Source organism: Akebia trifoliata, chromosome 16, assembly GCF_017979445.1.
Source record: "Akebia trifoliata isolate Shusen 1 chromosome 16, ASM1797944v1, whole genome shotgun sequence".
NCBI classification, from domain to species: domain Eukaryota; kingdom Viridiplantae; phylum Streptophyta; class Magnoliopsida; order Ranunculales; family Lardizabalaceae; genus Akebia; species Akebia trifoliata.
In genome coordinates this window covers 30,702,188-30,724,482 of record NC_141390.1, presented here as the reverse complement: position 1 = coordinate 30,724,482, position 22,295 = coordinate 30,702,188, and the positions used below count along the sequence as shown (strand labels likewise).

Here is a 22,295-nt window from a genome sequence, read left to right as displayed (position 1 = left end):
CTTGATGCGCAAATATTCAATCACTCATAAGGTAGCTACTCCGTATCACCCACAAACCAGTGGGCAGGTCGAAATTTCTAATCGTGAGATCAAAACCATTCTTGAAAAAACCGTCAATCCGACTCGTAAAGATTGGTCCTTACGATTATCTGATGCCTTGTGGGCCTACAGAACAGCGTTCAAAACTCCAATAGGAATGTCCCCTTATCGGTTAATCTTTGGTAGAGCCTGTCATTTGCCAGTCGAACTTGAGCATCGAGCTTATTGGCGATCAAACATTTAATTTTGATCTAGCGAAGGCCGGCGAGCTTAGAAAACTCCAACTCACTGAGTTGGAAGAATTAAGGAATGATGCTTATGATAGCGCAAAACTTTACAAAGATCAAACGAAAATCTGGCATGATAGCACATTCAGAGAAAATCTTTCCACGTAGGCCAAAAAGTGCTCCTGTATAACTCTCGCCTTCATTTATTTCCAGGAAAATTAAAGTCCCGTTGGACTGGACCATTTTTGATCCACAATATTCACCCTCATGAAAACATTGAGGTACTCAACCCAGCCAATAGAAATATTTTCCAAGTCAATGGCCAAAGGCTGAAGCCATTTCAGACTCTCCCTCATCCATCAGAAGAAGACTCATTTCTGAGTAATCTTATGTACCAGGATTAGCTCTAATTCCATGTCTGACTGAAGACATTAAACTTAGCGCTACTTCGGGAGGCAACCCTTGATTTTTGTACATATTCTGCGTGACCATGTAGGATTTATTTTAAATCTTTCTATTCACTAACTTTCTTTCAGGTGTACACCCTGTGTAGTGTGCTTTTCACTTTTACACCTGTGTGGAACACTTCTTTTGGTTGTACCTACAACTTTTGCATGTAATGACATCCGCTTTCAGGTGTACTCTAAACCTCTACTCTTTAATCATTGAGGACAATGTTAAATTTAGGTTTGGGGGTGTGGATAGCACATTTCAATTAAAAAAAAAAAATTTACATTGTTTTCGGTACATTTTTCAAAAATACCTTCATCAAAATTTTTATATGTACTGTCATCATACGAATTTTTAAACCAGGCTCATGTCCAATTTGTTTATAAATTCTTATTCCTCAGAAACAAGATATTTTGAAAAATAAAATTCACGCCACTTCTGATTGTAGTGAAAAAGTTATTTTGGATTAAGAGTTGTCTTCTTTGCTGTTTAGAATGAGAGGGAAAGCTTAAAAATACTGAACTTTGACCTCCTTGTCCTTTGGTTGGCTGAATAGAAGAAAAACAGAACTGTAGTTGATATTTTTGGAGACAGCAACCATATGATTAGACTGGGTACCTTGAAAAGGGCTACCTGCTTTTTTAAAAAAAAAAGAATATCGAAAAAATGATAAAGCATGAAAAATGTTGAAAAGAAAAGTAGAAAGATGTAAACTGAAAAAGTGCAAATTGTGAAAAGAATCCAATGAGACCAAAATAGTTCAGTAGGGTGAAAGCCGTCAATGGTAAAAACGTGAGTACACTGGAATATCACAGATAAAGCCCCTTAAAGGTATTAAAGTGAACATCCATACTTCTCACAATCCCAGACAGGAGGCTCAGTTTCGAGTTAGAAGTTAGGCAGACCCAACCATTTTAACAGTTAAGAAGGGAAACCTTGTTCCGAAAAATCTATGTTACAATCAGAAAAATTTGTGCACACACTCAAGATATTTCTGAAAATGAGGAATAAAAAGAATTTTTACTCAAATAGACCTTTGACTGGATTCTGAAAATTGGTGTGATAGCACTTTATGCAATAATTTTGAAGTTGTTATCTTTCAAAATGTTAGAATTTTGTGGGTATATTCACTGCAAACCCTCACGAGTCAAACTCGTCCACTAGGGATAACCTAGGGGTTCAAGGGCTTACTGCATAAGCTAAATGCAGTCGGGAACCTCACGAAAGAGGAGTTGTTTAGATTTAAGTTTTGCTCGGGACTAACAAAATTGAGGTTTGGGGGTGTGATAAGGTCCTAATTATTCAATTTTGGGACCACAATTGCACTAAGATTACCATTGCATAAATGTTAGTTCCTTTAAATAATTGCAAAATTATTTTATTTATCCAAATTAATAGAGCTAATGATATATTAGTGTTAATTGTAGCGCACGTGAAAGCTAACAAATCGCGAAATAATTACGGTTACAATACACGAGCCGAAAGGAAGCATTCAGAAAAATCTCGATCGATTTGGGTGCCACGTCACCGCGCCGCAGCTAGGCATGACCGCGTCGCGGTCATCTCGTGGAATTTGTCCTCGAGATTTTCACAGAAGCTTCCAATTTCTTCGGTGGTTGTAACTGAATGGGTAGTTCGAAGCGAATCATCCGAAAAGTTGACCCGATTACCCGAATACAAATGTTATAAATTGGAGGGTTGATTTTAGAGAAGGGGTCTTCTCCTTGCTCTCTTCTTCCATAATTTTTTAATTTTTCTTCTTTTAATTCTTTGTAATTTTTCCTTTGGGTGAGATCTTGAGTGTAGTGAGAACATCAAGAGGAACCATTCATTGTTTGTGTAATTGTTGGGAGAGCTATAAAAGAAGAATTTCGGATCGATCATCATCTTCATCTTCTTCACCTATTCTCTCTTTTCTCTTTTATTATTTTTCTGCAATTACAATGTTTGCAATGATTGGCTAAATTCTCATTAGAGAAGTTAAGGAAGCCATAGCAAATTAATCCCTCTAGTGTAGATTTAAATTCTTGCTTTGCTTACATGTTTTAATTCTGAAAATTTTATTCTGATTAAGGTAATCCAACTTATAATTCTGATCCAACTTAGATAGCCATTACTTAGATAAGTTTAAGAATGGCTATGCTATGTGAAAAATTAGAAGATGAGTTGGGCAATCTCAATCATACTAGTATTTTCATGAATATCCTTTTATTACTCTTAAGGATTTAATTGTTCCACCGTCCGATCCATGAGCAATGACTTGCTCCATGGATTGAGTTATATTCCGAATTTATCTACATCATGGATTAATTGCAAAGGTTTGATTAACTTCTCTAATCTCTCTCTCTTAGATTTTCAATCTTTCTTTTCTGTTTTTAATTTCAATTGCAAGTAATTTTTATTTCATTTGTGCAACAAATCAATTTTGTTTTTAAGAAAAATCTGTTTTCCAATTCTGTTTTGGACTTTTATCCGATTGAATCTTTGAATCCAAACTGTCCCTGTGGAACGAATTCGACTTGCCCAAAGTCTTACTTCAAATCTCTATCTCTGCATCTTTATTGCAAACTTTACAATCGATCACCGTATTTGTTAGATGAAATATACTATACGAACCTAGGCTTGGATACATTAATATATCATTTATGGATTAGTTTCCTCACTAATCCATTCAAAATACCAATTTTAATATTGTAATTTTTTTTAGTCTAATTGAGCTTCCTTTAGTTTTCAATTTTTACTAATTTCAGTCAGAATGTAATCATAAAATCATTTTCTTTTTTAAAATAGGCACTATTTATGATCTGATCCAAAGGGTCCCTTTTTTGAAAAAAAAAAATACTAGTTTTTCTATTTTGAAAATATGAGAACCGAAAACCGATCCGAACCAAGGTTGGTTTGGATTGGTTCGATTCTAAATTTGTAAAACCGATCATGTTTGGTTCGATTTCAATTTTGTCAAAATCCAAATCAATCCGAACCATGTGCACCCCTACTCTTCACCATAGATGCTTTGCCTAGGAAAATATGTGAAAAGCTATATGGTGGACTACAAAAGTCCACGTCACTTCAATGTCCAAAGTAGTGTTATAGGAAGTCACTCTAATGTTACTCCCATATATATTAGCAAATATAGTGTTTTTAATTATTTTTTAAAGGAAAATGCTGAATTGACTAGGTTTGACACTGAGACACTAACATGATGTGGCAACATGGTTTCAAAACTCGTCCAAGACTAAGACGTTTCGTCCGAGTCATCTCGGTATCAGGACGAGACAAACGGACAAGTCAAATTTTTAAACAAGATATAGAACTCACATTCATTTTTCATATTTTTGAAGGAGACGTCTCAAACCTATCGAAAAACTTGTCCAAGACTACTCGGTACCTGGCATGAACAAGACGAGAAATCGAGTTTTAAAACCATGTGTGGCAGTGTCTCTTTTCTCTTGGTATCTCAAAGAAAATCTATGATTTTGAAGACCCTGCTGTGTTAGCAGTGTGGAGTAGAATTAATTTGGAATGACTTTTTTTAAAGAGTCATGTTGGATTGACATTAAAAACAACATCGTTTCACACATTGATGAGGTGGATGTGTGCACGGAACCATCGATGTTTTTCACTCACATCGATGAAAAGCATTTATGATTTCGTGCACACATCCATGTCAACAATGTGTGTCATGTTAATTGATGTCAAATTTAATGTCAGTGCAGCTTTTTAAAACAATAAATTATCTTGGCCGATCCTGATGAACCGGGTTAGTTTTTTCCCAATCAAAACCGAGCTAACCAAGTAACGGGGGGCCTACCTATTTTCATCCCTTTAACAGTAAGTCAGTAACACATCCCTATGGTTATAACTTCACACGGTCCGATATTTCCGGATCGGTCGACCACGGTTCACGACTTATTGAATGTGTGGAATACCGGTTTATCTGCCGAAATATCGTCTCCCCTAACCACATTTCGGTTTCCAATTCCATCCCTTTTCTTCACATCAGAAGTGAACCCTTCTCCCTCTTGTTTACAGCAAATGCAAGTATAGGGTCTCGTTAAGGTGACAAATAGAAATCTTTTTTCTATTTTAATTTTAACTCATTTCTTTATTTTATATATATAGTGATCACTGATTTCTTTATTATTAATTAGTTTCTCTCAATCTCTTTTCTTATTAGACATGATAGCAGCATCTTCAGTACCAATCCCTGTATCAGCTTAAGTAATTTAGCTTTATATAATCTAAGGAGATCAAACCCACATGGACTACCTACAAACTACAATATCCTACCTTATTTTTTCTTTGATTTTTTAATGTAATTCTATTTAAATAAGATTCAGGGAAGAGGATTGAACCTTGAAACCCACCCCCACATCCCAAAACATGCCAAATAGATCTCTCAATTAATCCTTAATCTCATTATTACATGCCACATTTATTAGTAATTTATTTGTTCATAATTTTTTATTTATTATTATTACAATATATGGTAGTTGGGGGATATTTTCTTGAGATTCTTGAACCTTGAGCCTAAGCCGTCTCAAGTTGATGCTCCCACTGGCGGGCGCATTTGCAGTGGGGGCAATGGGGGCACTTGCCCACACAAGAATTTTCAAAGTGCGCAAGGATTTATAAGCTATTGGACAGATAACAACGGCAGATTAAAAAATACGCCATTATTACCCTCACAATTTTTTTCCACTCTTAGTTGCCCCTGCCTCTGTCCCCCTCCAATTCCTTGTGATGCACTAGGACACTCTAGTCAGAATTCAATTTTATAGAGTAACAACTCAGAGTCAGAGAAAATTATGTACCTTTGTCCTTGGTTGGCCCTTGTTTGGTGATTCTTCCCTCCCAATCCCTACCAATTCAAACTTGCCTGCAGTTGGAAGTGTTTTCTTTTGGATTTTTTACTTAATTACATGATATTTAGAGTTATCTTCATGCCACGTGGATGACAACCTTTCAAACATGCCTCTGAGTTGTCAAAGATACCTTCCTTGAAGGTTATCCCATGTTTGCTTTGAAAGGGAGATGCATGCACGGGAGGTTTGGTAGTGTGTTAGGGTTTATACCTTCGACGCGTGGGGTTTCCTCATTCACTTCCCTCAGGGTACCACTTTGGCCTCTTTCTTGGACTTGAGGAGTTGGGATGTATTACGATTACTAATGGAATTTTATATCCTGCCCTTGCACTAGTAATATTTCGTTTGTTCGTGTGGAAATGAAAATATTTTGATAAATCTTGTAAAATATGGTGAAATTTTAGACCATACATATAATAAATCCTATGCTTTTGTAAGTTATAAATTATATGTTCGAATACAAGACAACTCATCATTTGAAAAGAAAAAATGTTTTTAGTGATTGCTATGGTTGGTTCTCTGTTCTAAAGCAATACCTGGCCTTAATGACACACACAGCTATTTCACCTTTATGGTTCACCCATATGCAACCGAAACACAAAATTTGCTCGCAAAATAAACTCGATTTGATTTGAGAATATTACTCGAACCAAGTAATGGACATTGGCCTAGAAGTGAACGAGAATGAATGAAGCATTTGGTTTTACACAATTGATTGTTTTTCTTTATTAAATTGTGACTGAAAATGTGTTCTTTATCAAACTAACATTATCTGCAATGACATTAGGTTCTTCATTTCAAGACTTATGGCAGATCAACCTCATTATCCAACTGTTATTCAGAAAGTAGGTGGTCAATTCAACCTTAGTTCCTACTATTCTCAAGATGTGCACGCTCAGAACAATAGCTTCTATAAGCCTCTTGTCCATGAAAGGCATTTCACTTATAGGAATTATAGAAATGGGGTCTTGAAAAATCCCTTGATGCAGAAATGCCGAGGGAGTCATGATTTCTCTATGCTCACCTCGGTGTCACCCCTCATAGTCCAAGCTCCTTCAGAGAAAGGCGTTAGTAGTTTCATGGTTGACTTCTTAATGGGTGGTGTCTCCGCGGCTGTATCTAAAACCGCTGCTGCTCCTATTGAGCGGGTAAAGCTGTTGATCCAAAACCAAGATGAGATGATAAAGGCCGGTAGACTCTCCGAACCTTATAAGGGTATTGGTGATTGTTTTGGCCGAACTATCAAGGATGAAGGGTTTGCTTCATTGTGGAGAGGGAACACTGCAAACGTCATCCGTTACTTCCCCACTCAGGTTAGTCATGATTCCATTATTAGTTATCACTTTTTGACTTTATAATTTGTAACAAAATTGTAATCCATGCTCAAGTAATTATAATTTCATTGCTAATTTGTTGGATTGAAAACTTTGAACCAGGCCTTAAACTTTGCATTCAAGGATTACTTCAAGCGTCTGTTTAATTTCAAGAAAGACAGAGATGGCTATTGGAAATGGTTTGCAGGCAACTTAGCATCGGGAGGTGCCGCTGGTGCCTCTTCTCTCCTCTTTGTCTACTCCCTAGATTATGCCCGGACCCGTTTGGCTAATGATGCTAAAGCTGCAAAGAAGGGAGGAGAACGACAATTCAATGGTATGGTTGATGTCTATAAGAAGACTCTCAAGTCAGATGGCATTGCTGGACTCTACCGTGGATTCAACATTTCGTGTGTTGGAATCATAGTCTATCGAGGTCTCTACTTTGGAATGTATGACTCCCTCAAACCTGTGGTTCTGGTTGGAAAAATGCAGGTTAGTAAAACATTTCCCATTTTATTTTCAGTTTTTCTTATTGTGATCAACATTGTACTTCAAACAGATGGTGGCATTACTTATGAATTTAAATTTTCTTTGTTGATAAATGCATGTTTTGATACGTCGGAAGTTTCTTTGTTGATATTGGTTTCAGGATAGTTTCTTTGCGAGTTTTGCCCTAGGTTGGGTGATCACGAATGGAGCGGGCCTTGCATCGTACCCAATTGACACTGTCCGTAGAAGAATGATGATGACTTCTGGTGAAGCTGTTAAGTACAAGAGCTCTATGGATGCATTCTCACAGATTTTGAAGAATGAGGGGGCCAAGTCTTTGTTCAAGGGTGCGGGTGCAAACATCCTACGTGCAGTCGCAGGTGCTGGTGTTCTTGCTGGATATGACAAATTACAGATGATCATGTTAGGAAAGAAGTACGGATCCAGTGGTGGCTAATGAGACTTATTTATCATTTTATCTCATAACATGATGTAATCACTACAAACTCTATCTGTTTGTGAAGTTCACCAACTTATCTTGATTTTTTTTTCCTTAACTTCGAATAATGTAGCCATGATGGGATTGAGTTTTGCCCATGTACATTCTCTTCGGGGAATTTCTATTGTCGGGTTCCTCTGCTATGAAGTAGAGCTCTGTGGTTTGTTTTAAACATTAAATCCTCAATTTGTTAATTTGTTAATTTGTTAATTTTGATCGATCTATTTTATAGTTCAAATGTTGCATTCTACAATGTTTAGTATGCTACTTTTTAGCTAAGAAAGGTGGCACGATACAAACTCGATGAATCCCAAATCAACGTTATAATCTACAACTAATCCAAACAATATGGGACCGTCAACATGAATAATATTTCATGAATCGGAATCTGAAATGACATTTAAAAATAATGCTTGTTCTGACATGGGATTCATCTAAATAGTCATTAAAAGAGGTTAAAAGGATAAGGTCTGAGTTTTTTTTCCTTTTTAGTTTTGGTTTATTTAAGATCTTGGTGGAGCCTCAGAAATAATTTGTCAAGTTGAATTTTTAGAGTCAAACTTTCCATGATTATCCATCTTTTGTATTTAGTGCTTAAACCATTATTATGATTTCCTGCATCTACCTATAGAAGTTGAATATGAGCCCACACAACCTTAGAAGTTTTGGTTTATTAAGTTATAATTTTGTCCTATAATAAGTGCCATCTTTGAAGATCAGTCACTTTTAACGATCTCTAATTATTTTGTTCCCTTTTTTTTTTTCTTTCTATTATTCTGAATTTTATAACTTAGATGAACAATGATTCTTCTCAATGGCAAATTAAGTCTCAACTAATTTGATGCCCCACTTTGATGGATAAGATGATTTGTAATTAATCTGACGTACCAATAGACATGAAGAAAGAAAGTAATTAACTTGTGTGAATGACAATCCAACGAGTGTAAACGATAACCATAAACAATTATTTATTAGAATAATTTACCAAAACGGTAGAGTTTTCGAAATTAATCCGAAAACGGCACACTGTAGCAATTAATTCCGAAAATGGTAAATTTACCATTTTCGGAATTAATATTTTTTACCAAAACGGTAAAAACAGTAAAATATTTTTTTTTATACCAAAAATACCTTTTTTTTTGTTTTACATATATATTTACAATTTTTACCTTATAAAAATGAAAATCCAACTAAAAAGATTCACTCTCGTTTGGTAATCCAACAATCATATGTATTTATAATATTTTTTTTTACCGAAATCAATTTTATTTTTGTAATTTCAGTCAAAAAATAAAAAAGGGCATTTTCGGTATCAAAAAATATATTTTACTGTTTTTACCGTTTTGGTAAAAAAAATTAATTCCGAAAACGGTAAATTCCTATTTTCAGAATTAATTGCTACAGTGTACCGTTTTGGTAAATAAATGAAAAATTGTGCATGTTTTGGTAAATCTACCTATTTATTAAGGCTATGTTTGATTATACTTCTGAAGTCTCAAGTCTAGAAATTAGAAATTGGAAATCGAACTTCAGAAGTTTTATCCAACATCCCCTATCACTAGTTCAAAATTTTTAAATTTGAAATTTGAATCGAAATAAACGGAAATTTTTTGAAGTCTGAATTTTAAACTAAATTCAGAATTGTTACCAAAACACTAAATCTTAATCCAATGATCATATGCAATAATAATTAATTGACAAAGATTTTGTACCATTTGTACGAAGAATCTTCTGAGAATATATATCATATAAAATGGGTTTCTCCCTAGCATCTTTCCTCGCAACTGGGATTTGGTCCCAACATCAAACGTTGTCCATTTGTATTTTAACATTTAAGTCAGTGAAACAAATTCTTTATGATTTAAAAGACAAGTTGGTGGATAGTGGTCCTGAAGTAAATAAGTGGTAACTTAAAAAAAAAGACGAAAATAACATACATGAGTGATGGACATCTTTTCTTGTTAACTTGTAATTTCAACCATATCGATTGGCTATGTGCTTTAAATTTCTAAAGTTGAAAACAAATTACTTAAAACACACCCTATTAAAGACCAAACTAAAGTGATACCTATCTTTATCTCTCAATATTTTTTTTTCTTAGGGTGTTGACACACCATATCTGTCCCTTAACCCACTACCATCTCTCCCCTTTTATTTGAGTACTACAACAGCGACAACGTGCCATGATCCCCATATGTGTCCTCGTCTGCATGTCCACACACTACGATTTTATTGTCAGACACGATGATACTGCTAATGATGACTTCGAGGAGGAAAGCATCTTCCACTTGAACCCTTCTAACGATTTTGTTCTTGATGATGGCCTTCAAGGTGAGGTTGAAGTTGAAGTTGAAGTTGAAGTTGAACTTCTCTAAATTATAGATGATGGAGAGACCATGACACCTTATTTGCATTATTATTAGTGTTCAAATACAGAGTCCTTAAAACCTTAATCTCCTTAGTCCTTATGGCTTATGTTCATTATCATTAGTGTTCAAATATGGGTTTTCTTGTTTGAGAAAAAAGAAGAAGAAAATAACTGTTACAGTAAAACCAAAGAATTACAGTTTAGAATTTCGAATCTCAAACATTTGGAAGGAAAGTTCACATGGCACTTGTACTGTTTGTTTCATCTTCCATGTATGAGTTTGTTTCTTCTTTCTTAAGAATCCATAAATTGCTCCTCTAATCTCACCTTCACCACCTCAACGAAACCAAAGAAGACTCAAAGAAGAGATGCAAAAAAAACTGTGTTTTGGAGACGAAGATGAAGACGAGTCATCAAGGTCAGCCTTCTGTTGGTGGAGATCAGCCAAGGAGTTTAAAGAAGATAATCATCTCAAGCTGGACATTACCACAATCTCAAGCCTCACACCCAGACTCAAAGTTCTCAGAGAATTGGAAAGACTGGCCTTAATTGCTCCTGAAGGGCTTGATGACCTTCGACATAAGCTTCTCACCTATCGTCCTGGAGATTTCTGGCCACTCACGGGAGGAATCAACAAGGAAGAAATGGATATTCCCCCAATTATAACTATTCTTTTAGTGGGTTTCTCTGGTTCTGGAAAAAGTTCACTTGTTAACCTAATGTACAGTGTTCTTGGTCGATCTGGACTCATCCCTTTCGCTCAAACCTCAGGTAAAGTATTAATGTATAATGGGTTCTGAAAAATTGGGTTTTTTTTCCCCCAGTTTTTGTTTGATTTCTTACAATGGGTTCTGTTTTGTTTTGGTTTTTTGTTTTTATTTTATTTTATTCATATAGGGAAATCGTCGAATTATACAACCATGTTTATGGAAGAACACAATGTTTTGAGATCAATTCGAAGTGGGTTTCGTGTTTATGATTCAAGGGGGTTGGATTATAGTCGAGTGGGTGAGAGTCTTGAGGGGTTGAATAGGTGGATGGTTGATGGGGTTCGACATCAGCAGCTCTGTTTGAGATCAGGAGAGGAGGGGTTGAGAATAGAAGGTTTGGCAAAGCCTTCTATGGGTTCTCTATCGTCGTCCTCGAGATTCAAGAGGATGAGAGTGAATTGTGTGACGGTGGTGGTAAACGTTGCAGATGTCTATAAAGCGTTAATGAAAGGTGATTCGAAGCCATTGGAGGTGACTAGAGAGCTCTTCTACTCTCCTTCTATAAGGAAATGCAGTAAGTTTCCCTCTCTCTTTGAGGATTTCGTCAAACAGTTGCATTGAGCCACATTTTGGTGAATGTATAAAATACATCTGTATTTTCAAACTGATGGCGTACCCCTAGCCCACTGTCTTCGACAAGAAACTAACATAAAATGACTGAAATTCTCTCATCAACAACTTCTTGCTTCAAAAAAATAAAAATTCAGAGTCTCCGAATGTTTTGATGGGTTACTTGGTTTTGTCTTCGAAATCAACAACAAAAACAAAAGTCTTAGCCATGTAAATAAATGATTGAAGAAAATGTCCTTTTGGTATAAAAAAAAATAGTCTTTGAAGGGGAAAAAAATCAAGAGTTGTCAAATGAAGTTGATGGATTTTTGCCTTGACAAATGAAAGTGAACCAAACTTCTGAATCTAAAAGGCTACAAAGAAGCAAACTATCCATTCCAACCCTTAGGATTTGGGTTCGTTTCGTTCTAGATTAGCAAACTCCTAGTAATTGGATCTGTTCTGGTAAACTGTGGATCCGAATTCATACCAAGCCAACCAACGAAATATGTAATATAGGTTTGAGCCAATAATTTGGCTTTGAAGAGACCCCTTTGTCGACCAACAACAGTAAGATATTGGCATATCTAACTACTCTAATACAGTTGAGAGGGGAGAATACTCCCAGGGATTCCCAAGGAAATGTATCTCTAAAAATATATATAATTCTGATTCCTAATAAATAGTTCCAATCTCTTTCTCAACCATACGATCTAGAGATGAACATTTGATGTCTGAATGGGATTGAGCTCTTAAGAAGTGTATCCCTATGTTTTTGTTTTGATCTTTTACTGTCTACAATTTGCATGGTTTTGCATATTTTCAGTTTCCACACAACAATGTTTTATATGGTGTGCATTTGATAGTGGTTTGGTGTATCCATTTTATGGTAATGAAAGTGGGGTCTATGTTGGTTGCAGATGAGAACCCTATTCTTATCCTGACACATGGTGATATGCTAACAACTGATGAGAGGATCAATGGGCGGATTAAGATTTGTGAGTTCTTGGGTGTGTCAGAGACAACAGCCGCATATGACATAGTGTGTCTCACGGAGTATGGGATCCTTGCTGAACAATCAGACCCAGTTACTGCCTATGCCCTAACCGAAGCTTTGTATCGAGCATTGATATTCTCGGACAGGACCCACTATCCAAGAAGAAATCTAAAGGACTGGGTGTTACTTTGTTTGTCATGGTTAATGTTTGCCATCTCCAAATTCTTCGCTTTCCTTGCCTATATCTTCTCCAAACTTGGTGGATCAGATAAATTGAAACTGTGAGGTACAGTTCTTGGATTGGGCCTATCTGATTAACTCTGAGTGAATCAATTTTCTAATTTGGTGTCTCCGTGTTTGTGCTTGTTTTTGTCAGTTTTTTTTTTTGTTCCTGCTAAACATAACCTGTTGTGACTGAGTCGAAGAACTCGTTTTGACCTTATTTGTTTAGGAGTTCCAAATATGGTCTCTGATTGAATGTATCATATGTGATTTTCCACTGATGTAATATATCTCATTTCTTCTATCACATGCTTGTTCATAACTCCATCTACATGTCAAAAGTTAGCCATAAGGTGATTTCTAGGTGTTGGATTTGAGCAATTTCTGTCATTCAATTGAAACGAAATGTATCAACATATGGGCCAGACCAACGAAAAGCACTCGCTAGAAATTATCAGGTATGCTCATTTTAGGGGGTAGTCCCACTAATATGTTGGCTCAAATAGATGAATCAATGGGCCTAAAAGAATGTGTTTGGTCGCATTTTTTTCGGTGTGTGGATATCGTTTGTCTGTAAATGATTTGCCCTTGATTGTAAAATTATTTTTCTTTAGTATCCTAGAATTACAGTAGGTATTCTAGCAACAATTCTTTGATAATTCATGGCTATCCAATCGGTATGAACTCTACAATTTCGGAATGGTGTGTTGTGCAAATGTCTTAATATTCTGTTGCGCTATGCGCCCCCACTGGGTGTCCTACTATTTTTTAGGAGGTATGAAAAGTGCAACGTGTAGTATTTTCTTAATGGGTTTTCTATTTTTTTGGGGAGTTTTACATGTTTTAGTAACTCTCAATTATATCAATAAGGATCTCTAGGTCTATAAAACCTATGAGAAAATAGTAATTGTTCTTGTTCTATTAGTGGACAGTGGTACACTGCCGAACCACGTAAATCTTTATGTTTTGTGCAATTGTGTTGTCTTTGCTATTATTTCACAATGTTCCCCTAATGCAGCGATCTTTTGTGAAGGAAAATCAATTAAAAAGGATAGGGTATTTGAGAAAACTATTCAAAATTTTTTTTTTTCAAATTTGCTTCAAATTCTGATTATACAAAATCATTTGAAGCTCAGAGTTCATAATTGAGCTTGTATGGGTATATGTGATTAACCAAAAGTGACAAAACACAGGATTATGGGAAATCCAGCTGTAAAATCCTAATTAGCAATCATGCAAAATATAATTTATTTTACAAAACAAGAATTTTTTTTTTGAAAGGTATTTTACTAAACATGAATTAACAAATGACCATAGTCTCTCTATATTTTAATAAATATCTGACTGAAAAAATGGGTTCTTTAAAATCTCTGAGGAACCCAAAAGAAAAACCAATTAAGTCATGATTTCATGTGATCGAGGTGAGGGCAGCTTTCCAAAGTTGTGCTTCTGTACAGTAGTGTAGACTAATACCATGGCTCAGCTTTTCATGGATTTTCTTTTTGGGTTGAAGCGTGAGAACTTAGAAGAACACCATTATTATTTAATTATCATTATTGGATGGGGAGAAGCCCACGCGCACCTCTAATCTTCTTCAGGCCTGTTTCTAGCTCCTACTTTGACTACAGTAGAGAGAGAGAGAGAGAGAGGAAAAAAAATGAGAGACTGAAAGTGGTTCTTTATGTTTTTGGATCCTTTTGTCTGGTCTTTAAGGCAAAATTGGCCATTTGATATTTCGTTTTCACACCCTGCAAACAGAATGTGGCAGATTTTCTGTCTTTTGTTGCATCTTTTTTCTTTTTATTTGGTTCTTATCGAGCTTTTCTCATATTTTCTCTCCTCTCACCCCAACTACCAACTAAAAGTTGACCTTACAAATGTGTTTGTTTATCTGTGTATGTGTGTGTGCGCGCGCACGCGCGTGTGGCTCTGTATGCATGGTTTCAAAATTAACTTGTCCACAGAGCAAATCATCCTGATCTTTGATGCAATCGGTGAGATAGTCAATGTGAATCGTCGATCAACTTATCTGAGATACTAGATGACAAAACTCCGGATTTTCTTTCTATCATTAGGTCCATCATCTTCTACTTTAAAAAAAAAGGGCATATAATGCAGACATTTTATTATAGAGTCATGATCTAGAGTGGTGTCCTGTTCGTAGCAACATAGAGTGTTCACGTTCACGTTTTGGTTGGAGATTAAATATATCGAGCTGCGTGCCTTATAGAAAATGGCTTGGTTAGGAGTTGATGTGTTTTAAACTCCTACCAAAATGTGCGACGTAAACATCATTCCTATTCTATATGAATGGGACACCGTTCTAGATCTTAATCTTTTATTATAAATAAACAATACCCTTTTCTCACTACCTACTTTTTATTATGTCACGTGCAACAAGGGAAGTAGGTTATGGGCAAAACAAACTTTGTTGAATGAATTTTAATTACTTACTCCTTGATTTGTTTTGGATAAGTCAGTCTACTTCATGGTTTTAAATCTCATCCGAAACCAAGACGACTCATTTGATTTGTCTCAGTATTGCCCACCAACAAGACAGATAGACAAGTCATCTTAAACCTAATGTGTTTTCAAATAAGAGGAGAGGGCGTTCATTGTTGAATGAGACAACCAGAATGAATTAGACAACTTGTTCAAGATGACTCAATCTCATTCATGGACGAGACGTCAAAACGAGTTTTAAAACCAAGGTCTACGTAACCAGGATGGTTTTAAAACTCGGTTTTACGTCTCGTCTCATCCATCCTAGATATCAGAGTCGTCTCGAACAAGCTTTCTGATACATTTGAGACATCTTGTTCAATAATGAGAAAAATGAACGTGGGGTTTTAAATCTCGTCCATGCCTAATATCAAGACAACTCGGGCGATACATCTCGGATTCGGACAAGTTTTGAAATCATGGTAATTTAAAAAGGGAAAAATAAATAAATAAAATTGTCTAAATTAATATTTTTAATTTTATATATATATATATATCAGTAAGTCTATTTTTAATGAGATCAGTAACTCGGTGATTGCTTAGATCAGATTATAATGAAGACAAATTTATTATGTCTAAACCCAAAATAAATCAGGCCTATTTAATAATAAGTTAACAGGTGGGCCAAGTTGAATAAGATGGCCCTAAACATAATTGGGCTTAATATAGCCCATTAACTAAATGGGCTTATTAAGAATACCCAAATTAGGTCTATTTGTTCTGGCCCATTAACATCTTTAGGGTTTAGGGTTTATCTTCAAATACGGTGAATAGATGATACGTTGTGGGGTAGACACACTATATTCTATCACCAAGGCCAAACCACACGCGTACAAAGAACAGCTCCTCTTTTTCGTTTTTTTGGGAGATAGAGACACCTCAGTACAAAGGGCATTTAAGCGGGTGAGTTTGGTGGATAAAACGTTTAGAACAAAGGGGCATTTTGGTCATTTAGAAAAGCATCTTGGTTTAGGGTTTGTGTCTCTTCGATGATGAGAGATGAGAGATTTCCCACTATTTTATAGGGTAGAGGGGCACTAATAAGGACTCTCTGTCGGTTCGTCTCTCTCTCTCTCTCTCGTTGGATCCTTTATTTAGTTAACCAAACCAAATTCCTTCTCACTGTACCATCAGGTCTTCATAGCAGCCGAATCTCTCTCTCTCTCTCTCTCTCTCTCTCTCTAATCCATATCTTGAGTACCTTTCTGGGTTTCTTTTAGATGCTTTGAGAAGTGAAACAAATGATGGATTTGAGTGAAAAAGTAAGTGATCATGAGTTTCTTTTTAATGGGTTTTTTTTTTTTCTTTTACTTCATTGATTGCTTTTGCTCAAGTAGAAATTGATATTTGATCTTGTTTTCTGGTTCAGGGATCAAGGTCTGATGACACAAAGAAGAGGTGTACCGATTGCCAGACTTCGAAAACTCCTCTATGGAGAGGTGGACCAGATGGACCTAAGGTGAATTACAGAAACCATTTTCTTAATTCTAGATTTACGTTTTAATGATTTATTTATTTATTTATTTGGGTGTCTCTGTTTTTCAGTCTCTTTGCAATGCTTGTGGGATCAGATACAGAAAGAAGAGGAGAAATCTTCTGGGTTTAAACAAAGGAGGAACAGAGGAGAAGAAGAAGAAGAAAAAAGGGAGAAAGAACAAGAAGCTTGAAGGAGTGTCATTGAAGCTGAGATTGCTGAGTCTAGGGGGGAAAGTGGTGTTGCAGAGATCTTCGATGGAGAAACAGAGGAAGTTAGGGGAAGAAGAACAAGCTGCCGTACTATTGATGGCTTTGTCTTGTGGAGGTCTCTTTATGCTTAAAGAAGCCCTAACGAACATACCTTCCAGTTGCTAATTTTAGTTTTTTTTTTTTTTTTTTTTTTTTTTTTTTTTCAGTTTTAAAAAACCCCTTTTACTTGTTGTGGGGTTTTGGAAAGAAAATGTGAGATTAATGAAGAATGAAATAGAAATATTAATATGTTTTTTTGTTTTTTTAAACTCAATTTCTCATTTTTTATGTTATTTTGTTTGGATTAGAGGAAGAGAGGTGATCTTTCTACAATATTGTAGGGGGTTCCATTAAAAAGCTTTGATGAAGAAAAATTGTAATTTCAACAGATGTCAAATAAACGGCTGAGACAAGGGAAGATGTTCATAGGGATTCCCCATGTTAACCAATTTTTTCTCACTGCCATTTTAAGCCTCGTTTCAGGTTAGAAATGACTATATTTGGTGGTTTTTGTTTTAAAAAAGTTGAAAAGGCCCCTGAATATATTTTTTTCCCATAAAAATCAAATGTCACGCAAGTTCTGCTTTATTTAAAAAGTCATTATATTTGTCTCAAAAAACTAATTTTTGATCACAAAATCATTGTTTTCAATTAGTTATCGGCTTTTGAATTCTCACAAAATCTAGATATAAAAGATGATTACATAGTAATCATTTGTTTTTGAAAAAATTACTTAAAAAGACTTTTGCAGAAGGATTTCTTTCAAAATAATCCGTGAGTTTTGCACGGTAGCATGATAGGACATTTCACAAACTGTTTACTTCCTTTATGGTCCTTTGGTATTGTCAAGCTCACCGTTTTTTTTTTTTATATATCATCGAGTATCACTTTTTTTTATCACTCTTGAGCTTGACTATTTAGTGTTGAGTTCACAATTTTTACTTTCGAACTTACCACTATTTACTATCGAGTTTACCACTTTTTTATTATTATTGAATTCGATGTTTTTTATTTATTATCAAATTCGTCACTTTTTAAATAAAAAGTGGTGAACTTGATACTAGTAAAACCCACCTATTGTCAATTTTTGAGTTCTTTTGACTAAAATATATGAAAAAATCGACTAAAAACTTGTGATTACGACTTGTTTAGATGATTTCAACCTAAAAGAATCATTCTTAATCTATGTTCATCCAAAAACTAAAAAATAAAAGTGAAAAAATCCTAATTTTTTATATATATTTTGAAAATACTTGAAAAATCCATTGAAAATGACTTCTTCTTCCTTCTTAAATTATTTCTGGTGAAATTGAATCTCCAAAACTCAATTGAGATGCTAAAAATCTAATTTTTTTTTTATTTTATGAAAACAATAAGTTTGGATGGTTAGGGCATTCAATCCTGAAAATGTGGGAGATGAGGTCTAGGGATTGTTTAGAAAGAGAAAAGTTTACTAAATGAACTAAATTTCAACATAAGACCCCGCTACCCATCTGCTCCCAATTATCGTTATGGGTGGTGGAGTCCGAAAATTACTCCAATGCAGGACCCATTTTTCAAAAGAAAAATGGATCTGGACAATTTTGATATCATAAATCGGTACTCATCTCAACTTACCCATTTTTTTGAGAGAAAAAATTTCTTACCATTGCCTAGGGTAGAATGTCGAATGATGGTATAGGAAGAGTAGGTTTCCAACTATTGACATCCATTTCTCTTTAAATTAAAATCCTAGAAACATAAATCTTAATTTTTATCGAACTTCATTGAGACCTAACGCATAAATTGATTGGATTCCATGGATTCAGATTCTCAGATTTCTCTCTCTCTCTCTCTCTCTCTCTCTCTCTCTCTCTCTTTATTGGTTTGATTCCCTTGGGAGGAAAACGAAGATGGATTTTAAAAACCCATTAGTTAATTTGTTGACATCCCAACATTTACTTATTTACACCCCCATTAAGTAGTCGTTGTTGGCTCACCTACGTTTACTTATTTACAAATCTGCTATTGGCACCCCAATATTTACTTATTTAATGTAACACGGTTGGAGTAAACATAGGATACTCATAATTGCAACCCACAATACCCAAAAAAGTCATTTATGGGTATAGGTAGAGGGTGTTTTGTTGGAGATGCTATAAACTTTTGCTGATATATTATGGATTTATTTCAAAGAAGAGAGGATGCATCGACTTCTTCTTATATCTTCTTCAAAATAAATTTCTAATAAAGCTTTGTTTTCTTAAGATGAATTGGAATTAGATAGAATCTAACAAGAATATAAAAGGAAAAAAGAAAATTTTACAATGCATCGAAGAATAAAATAGTTTGAACGTCCCCTTCATTAACTATTCTCATTTATTGGTTCAAGGTGCCTCCCTCTTGTTTCGTTGAACCTACGAGTCCAAACCACCTTATCTTAAAAATAAAAACAAAAACTATTCTCATTTATTTATAGTGCTCTTTTTCAACCTTCATTTATCAATTATCTTTTGACATGCCTATCAATTCCCTTATTAGTTCCATGACTATAAAGATTTATTGTTACCTATTCCTTAGATTTTACCAGTTAGTTATGCCTTTGAATGATCATGATACTTATTTCCTAGAAGAAGAAGAAGAAGTAGAAGAAGAAGAAGAAGTGCTCTTATCCTACCATTGATGTGTGTCAACCCATGGGCAAGGTTGGATAATTTCCTAAGCATGAATCATCGTGTCTTGCGGGAGAGATATTTTACTTATAGAAATTCCAATTCAAGATTTCTCAGAATCTTGAATGAACAAATGCATGAAACCTAACAAGAGTAGCTTGTAAATCCAAGATGACTTCAATACAAGTGATTAGTGCGATTCGCAAATTGACCTTTTTGTGAGAAAAAAAAAAAAAAACATCTTGGGTACCATTTTTTCTATTTTTGTTTGAGATTTTTTTATTCTAATCTTCATCAATATCTCGAGGTGATACATACAAATATGATGAACTACTTGGCATTTGTGGCTTGAAGGATATGGCATTTATGGAAGGGATTTGGGCAAGATATGTTGCTCTAAGAGACTAGTTGCCCTGCCCAGGTTTATGGGTCATTCACCCCATCGTAAAAAGAAAATTAAAAATTAAAAATAAGCACTAAAAAATAATTGTAATAATTCCACAAATTTATTTCCGTATTGTTCCATCTAAATACCTGATTAATCACATAAGATTAAGGAGTTGTGATAATCTGACTACCCACATGACACACTCAATCGACTCTCTTGACGTGACAAATTCGAGAATCGTATATATGTATGTTTTCGGGATATATATATATTTATGATGAAGTGCCATTTTGTATCTCAAAATTGACGATCTACAATGCCCAAACTTGTCACATTAGGAGATTCGATTGAGAGTACCATGTGGGATATTCAGATTATCACGATTCAAGATTAAAAGATTAAAAAAAAAAAAAAAGGTGGGAAAAAAGAAAAACAAAAAAGCAAAGACAATTTTATTTTTTAAAAATTTGATTTCGTTTATTGTCCCCCGTTAACCCAACAAATAGAATTTAATGGCTAGAGATGTTGGAGTTATTTCATAGTTGGCAGACAATGAAAGAAATGGCAAGAGTAAAGCAGAATCGGAAATATGGAGTTGTTCCACGTGTACACCTATTCTTTAACCTGAATTCATGCCACGTATACGACTATTCTTGATAGCCATCGAACGGACGGTTGAGATGTTAGTTTTAGAGAGTCACTAATGCCACGCGAACTTCTACTAACGCCACACCAACTGTGTGCAATTCTTAGCCGATTTACATTGGAATTGTGTGGCATTAGCCTCTAGTTTTATCGAAAATGAAAAGCAAGGAACGTTCTGCAACCTTCCACATGTTTTACTCTTCCAGAATCAGCCACGTGGATAGCAAAGAGATTAAAGGAATTGGACGGAGCAAGACAACACCAGAAGGCTCTAGAATCATCCGACACGTGTCACTCAATTTTGTCGTTCACTCTCCCCCTTTGTAAAGCAAGCACCGATCCTTCGTTCTCAACAATTCCACAACCCAAATAGCAGGAAACGAATCTCAAACACACGCATACGGACAGAGAGAGAGAGAGAATGCTAGCAAGACTAACAGAGTTCTCTTCTATAGTCCCCAAACGAGTACCGTTGTGGGTACGAGCCTCAAGCACAACATATCGGACGGCAGATCCTGCAGTTCGCGCTAGTGATCCAGATGTATACTCTCTCTCTCTCTCTCTCTATGTGTAGGTATTTGTTGGGGATTTTAAATATATAAAAAAAAAACCTGATTTTGTAGGGCATCGAGGCAGGGAAGGCTGCAGTAGCTGAAAAAGAGCAAAATCAGAAACCCAAAACAAACTTACAACCAAAACAACTATTGAAACCAACACCATACGCTTCAGTTCTTACAATAGAAAGCTCAGCCGTTCATCAACCTTTAGATCCAGTGATGCAACAGAGGAGATGTAACTACCAAATCAAAGACGTGAATTGTGTTGGTGTGGATGGTGGGCCTTTAGCAATGGACGGTGATGATGAGAGACGAAGACAGGAAGAAGAAGAAGATAGAGCTTACTACAAAGAACATAAGGCATCTCCACTATCGCATATAGAGATAGCTGATACAAGAAAGCCCATAACACAAGTGACAGACAGTTATCCGAGTAGTAGTGGTGTGGATGTAATTGGTTGGAAGGAAGAACAGCTGGAAACAGATGAGGAGGCTTTGATGAGAGCTATGAGGATTTGGAGGGAGTCAGCCATGAGGGGTGTTCCTGATTATCCCCATTCCAGGGCACTTAGAGCAGCACTACTTGCCCGGGGTGACACATGGGTTGTGTAATTTGGCTTTACTTACTCTTTGTTAAGTACATGGCTTGAAAATAAGTATCTTCATCTCTATTGCTTAAGGATCTATTTTCACTTGCAAATTTTGGATCCCAACTCCATAATGTGTTTGGGCCTATCTTAATTGTTATGTTTTTTATTATTGTTAACAGTTTTCTATCTAATTTTGATTTATTTCCTTAAAAGTAATTTGTTTTAAAGTTTTTAAAAGTTTATATATATATATATATATATATCTATATATATATATATATAATATATATATATATATATATATATATATATATCTATATATATATATATATATAGATATATATATATATATATATATGGGTCCCGTTCGGCACCCTAACTTTTACCACACACTTTAACAAATGCGTTTTGTCCTACATGGGTTAGAAGTTTCGAAATGGGCTGAT

At 35.3% G+C, this 22,295-nt stretch overlaps 4 protein-coding genes across 4 annotated transcripts; all 4 read left to right on the top strand.

Moving 5' to 3' along the window:
• Nucleotides 1-4,626: 4,626 nt before the first annotated feature.
• On the top strand, nt 4,627-8,087 carry LOC147383493 (ADP/ATP translocase 1, mitochondrial-like). The gene is made up of 4 exons (XM_086429243.1): nt 4,627-4,775; nt 6,369-6,894; nt 7,018-7,389; nt 7,547-8,087. The coding sequence occupies exons 2-4, from the start codon at nt 6,388-6,390 to the stop codon at nt 7,841-7,843; spliced, it is 1,176 nt and encodes a 391-aa protein (XP_086285369.1). The 5' UTR covers nt 4,627-4,775; nt 6,369-6,387; the 3' UTR covers nt 7,844-8,087.
• A 1,891-nt stretch (nt 8,088-9,978) lies between these two features.
• Nucleotides 9,979-13,095, top strand: LOC147383492 (uncharacterized). The gene is made up of 3 exons (XM_086429189.1): nt 9,979-11,024; nt 11,151-11,537; nt 12,493-13,095. The coding sequence occupies exons 1-3, from the start codon at nt 10,622-10,624 to the stop codon at nt 12,852-12,854; spliced, it is 1,152 nt and encodes a 383-aa protein (XP_086285315.1). The 5' UTR covers nt 9,979-10,621; the 3' UTR covers nt 12,855-13,095.
• Nucleotides 13,096-16,246: 3,151 nt separating this feature from the next.
• On the top strand, nt 16,247-17,176 carry LOC147383491 (GATA transcription factor 15-like). Its single transcript, XM_086428432.1, has 3 exons — nt 16,247-16,555; nt 16,663-16,752; nt 16,839-17,176. Exons 1-3 carry the CDS (start codon nt 16,535-16,537, stop codon nt 17,142-17,144), a joined length of 417 nt encoding a protein of 138 aa, XP_086284558.1. The 5' UTR covers nt 16,247-16,534; the 3' UTR covers nt 17,145-17,176.
• Nucleotides 17,177-21,033: 3,857 nt separating this feature from the next.
• On the top strand, nt 21,034-21,959 carry LOC147383490 (GATA transcription factor-like protein). The gene is made up of 2 exons (XM_086429251.1): nt 21,034-21,243; nt 21,326-21,959. The coding sequence occupies exons 1-2, from the start codon at nt 21,124-21,126 to the stop codon at nt 21,869-21,871; spliced, it is 666 nt and encodes a 221-aa protein (XP_086285377.1). The 5' UTR covers nt 21,034-21,123; the 3' UTR covers nt 21,872-21,959.
• The last annotated feature ends 336 nt before the right edge of the window (nt 21,960-22,295 follow it).